The sequence below is a fragment of the Nicotiana sylvestris genome, chromosome 8 (genome assembly GCF_000393655.2).
Source record: "Nicotiana sylvestris chromosome 8, ASM39365v2, whole genome shotgun sequence".
Lineage (NCBI taxonomy): Eukaryota > Viridiplantae > Streptophyta > Magnoliopsida > Solanales > Solanaceae > Nicotiana > Nicotiana sylvestris.
The window spans coordinates 63,511,973-63,516,684 of NC_091064.1; the positions used below are offsets into that span (position 1 = coordinate 63,511,973).

General features: G+C 36.5%; 1 protein-coding gene across 1 annotated transcript; it reads left to right on the forward strand.

Moving 5' to 3' along the window:
* Positions 1 to 350: 350 nt before the first annotated feature.
* Positions 351 to 3,684, forward strand: LOC104230774 (small ribosomal subunit protein uS15). The gene is made up of 5 exons (XM_009783649.2): positions 351 to 488; positions 601 to 673; positions 1,927 to 2,065; positions 2,151 to 2,337; positions 3,459 to 3,684. Exons 1-5 carry the CDS (start codon positions 466 to 468, stop codon positions 3,490 to 3,492), a joined length of 456 nt encoding a protein of 151 aa, XP_009781951.1. The 5' UTR covers positions 351 to 465; the 3' UTR covers positions 3,493 to 3,684.
* Positions 3,685 to 4,712: the final 1,028 nt, after the last annotated feature.

Below are 4,712 nucleotides of genomic sequence, written 5' to 3' on the forward strand. Positions count from 1 at the left end.
TTAAGATCCCAAGTCGTCAAATAATTTTGTGAGTTTTTACAAACTTATTTTTAGTTTTATGATAAAAAAAAATTTTAATACGTAATTGATTTACTTTTACATATAAATTTTTTATCTTTTATGCATAAGAGAATTAAAAAAAATTATTTTCTTAATTTCTTAATTTCAAAATCTCCTCCAACTCATTGTGTTTGCAAATTAGTAACCTCGAATCTACACCCATGGGCCTGATCGCCAGATCACAAAACATTATGGTGTAATGTGTACTTATTACGAAGTTCAAAAACACAATTCAAAACAAATCAAAGGACTCCATTGAGAATAAAGAGTTCATATAAAATCCCTAATCTTCTCCATTTCGCCATTCTAGGGTTTCCTTCTTCAGAGCCAACCGGACAGCAGCCCTCTTGCCCCCTTCCACCCAAAACACTCACACACACACGCACACCACCACCTCCAGCCACCATGGGTCGTATGCACAGTCGGGGGTAACGTTCATTCTTTCTATTTTTCTGTATATTTTTCATGTATAACACTTATTAATGGCACATTCTACTTATATTTTTTAATATTTTTAATTGAAAATTGCTGGTTACACAGTAAGGGTATTTCGGCTTCAGCACTTCCGTACAAGAGGACTCCACCAAGTTGGTTGAAAATCTCTGCACCTGATGTAAGTAATTTCTACTGGCATTTCAAAACCTCTTGATCTTTACTTGTTTCAGTTTTAGTTTTTAAAATTCTGCACATTTATTTAAAAAAATTGCTTGAAAATGAGAAGTCCCTGAGAGCCAGTGACGTATGGTTCAAAACTAGGTGGATAATGGATTAGTCCCTCTATCTTTTTCCACTTAAATACCAGTCTTTTATCTGGTGTTGGATGGGTTCGAATCCATAACGTGCGCCTAACCCATAGATCACAAGTTACGCTCTTACCACTAGACTAAAGCCTTGGGGACATTTGGTAGTTTACTTTCATTTGATTGGAAAAGGGATATAAAATTTAGAGCTTGTAATGATTTTTGTTATGGACTCCATGTCATATGAAACATTAATGAAAGATGGAAGTTATCAAGTAGGCAATTTATGCTTATCATGATTTTGTTATTAACTTGTTATACTATTGGACTCTAGTGTAACCACTATATTTAGCGGAGTAGTCAGCCAGCTTATATTTGCAGTTATGTCTAAACCTCTTGCCTATGCTACCCTAGGTTTCCCTTTTAATACTTAAATCGTGGAATCATGGTATTTTCTTAATGCCTTCTATGTAAGTGTGCCTATTGAAGTGCCACAGCTGGTTGCGGTATTGTGTCTCTTCTTTGACTGGTTGAAAAAGAGGAAGGTGCTAATGTGTTATGGGGTTATATTACACTAGTTTCCTACCATATAGTGGAAAAGATGGATCTTTTCCCTCTTTATTCACTGAAGTATGTATTTCCTGTACTTGAAAAGATAAAAGCAAGGCATACAAGGTCCCTCAAAAAAATTGGTATAACTATACTAGGTAAGATTGAAGTAATGTGACAGAGGCAATGCGGGATCCTTCCTTTGTGTTAATAATTTTAAAGGTATGAGCCATTTTTTTAAGAATGTGGCATATAAATTGCTGGTGCATTTTGGCTTCCTGTAATTTAGTAGAAAATAGAAAAATATATTTCCCATCACCAGGGACATTTGAGGTTTTCTTCATAAAAAGGGTTGAGCTTCTTCCCTTCATGAGGATCGGTCGAGCTTTTTCCCTTCATGAGGATCAGTTGAGCTTTTCTGTCTGTTTGAACATCGATCGGAAGGTTCAGTACAGAACCTGGTTGGAAATTGCTAAAATTCAAAACTATGTCCAAATATTTAAATGTGTAACTTGGTTAGATAAAGCCCTGTACTTATTTCTAGTTTCTTAAATAGCAGCATTCTCTTGGGTTTCAGGTTGAAGATAACATCTGCAAGTTTGCAAAAAAAGGCTTAACACCTTCTCAAATTGGTGTTATTCTTCGTGATTCCCATGGCATTGCTCAGGTGAAGAGTGTAACTGGTAGCAAGATTCTCAGAATTTTGAAGGCTCATGGTACCTATTCAATATTTTGTCTTTTTTGTTGGTATGATTTGTCTCAAGGAAATATTTGATAGAATAATGATACTTAATTTGCTAGGACTTGCTCCTGAGATTCCCGAGGATCTGTACCACCTTATCAAGAAAGCAGTTGCAATCAGGAAGCATCTTGAAAGAAACAGGAAAGACAAAGATTCCAAGTTTAGATTGATTCTTGTGGAGAGCAGGATTCACCGACTTGCTCGCTACTACAAGAAAACAAAGAAGCTTCCACCAGTCTGGAAGTAGTAAGTCCAGTCTGCCTATTTGACTCTACTAGTGAATTGCTTCTGATTCACCTTTCAATCAAGCTTTATGTTGCATTTGCAAATAGTATATTTTCTAATATATGTGAAGTTTTGAATATGTTCAATGCTTATTACGAATTGACTTATTTATCTAAGCATGCTCTGTTAGTTGTCCTTGGAAATTTGGTGGAAAGGTTTATTTTGGTTGGAGAATACTGATTCTGTCAATGCATTATGGTTATTCTCTTTCCAATGTAGTAATAGATAGACTATTTCTAGTTGTAAATCTTGTGTAGTTCCAGAGAACAATTTTTACACTTGCTATAAAGAATTTGGTTTCAAGGATTAGTTGTCCTCAACTGGGTTGTTTATAGTTACTACAGTATATATATGCTGAAGGCACCACTTCTTTTCTTGCTTGAGTCTTTGAGCCGAAGGTCTCCCGGAAACAGCCTCTATCCCTCCGAGATAGGGGTAAGGTCTGCGTACACTGTACCCTCCCCAGGCCCCACTAGTGGGATTCTACTGGGTTGTTGTTTTGTAGTCTGGCAAAAGAACATACATTCTTCTTTCAAATATTAATGAAAGCAAATGGAGAGAAGTTTATGGAAATCTTCATGTTTCTTGCCCAACCCTTCATACTGTATTTGCTGAATATTATTAAGGTTTGGTTTCATATAAGATACCATACCATGTGCTATGTGTTCAGATTTGCAGACAGGTGCAGGATGCTTGGATATGTTTGTGCGGCTTACTCTAATGTCATCATTAGTCCTTTGTAGGGAGGGAAGTAGCAGGGTATAGGTTTTTGTCAGGTTGCTTGTTCATGTTCTGGTTTACTTAGGTGGGGTTTTTCTAGATTGGAAAATAATTTTCGCAAGCTCTTTATCTTTTTAATCAAACGGCTAAATTCTATGATGGAGCTCAATGGTATCACCATCACTGATTTAAAGCTGTTAAACACTTTTAATCAGAAGCAACAGTGTTTACTCTTTCCTGTCATGTGAGTCGGACATCTGCCGAATTGGAGCTCTTTTGTCTGCACAAATCTAATTATGTGACCTCCCCCTTTTCCTCTCCTTGTGAATTGCTGTGTACTAATTTCAGTTTTTACCTTGCAGTGAATCAACCACTGCCAGTACTCTCGTGGCATAGAGAAGCAGGGGCATGCGATGCTACTTTCTTTGTCATATCTTGAAAATTCTAGATTAAGTTGTTTTGGCATGGCCTGGATACTTGAATTGTAACCAATTATGTACTCGAGCGGATGATAGGGTTCATTTAAGTTTCCTATTCAGGATTTTGACATTGAGACTTGTTATTTATGGTACGTATAATTTTTGCTTATCTATGTTTTTAAATTCTCATCTTGCCAAATTCTCGTCAAGTGAAGTTTCTGCCTGAGACCCAATTGAGCTTGCTTATATTTCCGAATATCACTTACAGAAACAGAAAGAATACAGTGTGCATTCAGTTAACAGCGGTTATTAATTCGCGCCTAGTGGCGTTTCGTTGATAATAGATTTAATTAGTAATGGCCTTTCTCCTCCTTTCACAAAGTGTTTGCATGGAACCGTTCCTTGACATTTTACAATGGTCACGTGCAAACATTTACTAGAATTTTCTTTTAACAACCTATAGGATAGTTGTCTACTAAGGCTTCAACACAGGTAACTCTACTCTTAAGGCTTTAGGCAGAGAAAAAACTTTCCCTAGCATATTTTGCATATGCTGGTATTCGATATTTAAAGTGCTTTAATCCTTGAGGCTTATGATTAAGGGAAAAATTATAAGCTGGGCTCGTGCGGCTACTCTGGTTTTAAGTTTTTGGTATTAACTCCCTTTGGTGGAAAAGCAGATGCAGCCACAAGAATATCATGTCCAAATATATGCAGTCTCATTCTCTTATTAAGTGTTGTGACTTACATGCATTTTCTGACACCTACTGGAAAAAACATGGAAGTAGTTTGGAATTTAGAAGATAAGTGGATAATATCTACCCAAGGAGCTGTTGCCGTATTGGTAATTTGCCCCTGTTCATTAGTTATTGGAACCTGCATTATTGCTGCTTTCAGGTGAACTACTATTCAAACAGACCACCCACCCTCAAAGCAAAATACTTAAAAAGGCAATAAGCAGATAGACGAAAATAAACTATGCTCCATCACAAAGCTGAAAAGTTCAAAACCGACATAGTAAAAGAACCCCAGAAGTACTTCATATCCAGCATAGGTTGGAACATCTCGCAGAATCCAACCACTCAACCCATTTTACGTTTGGCTTTAGCAATAATTTTCTATTCTTGTTCTTGAGAGACTTTAATAACTATAATAGTATAAAGAAACGGGGCTCAAATGAAGTAAAATAGTACTTTA

Coding starts and splice junctions, on each gene's coding strand:
- LOC104230774 (XM_009783649.2), top strand. CDS start 466: ATGGGTCGTATGCACAGTCGGGG. Junction 2,066..2,150: donor CAGAATTTTGAAGGCTCATG/GTACCTATTCAA, acceptor TTAATTTGCTAG/GACTTGCTCCTGAGATTCCC. Junction 2,338..3,458: donor CTTCCACCAGTCTGGAAGTA/GTAAGTCCAGTC, acceptor TTTACCTTGCAG/TGAATCAACCACTGCCAGTA.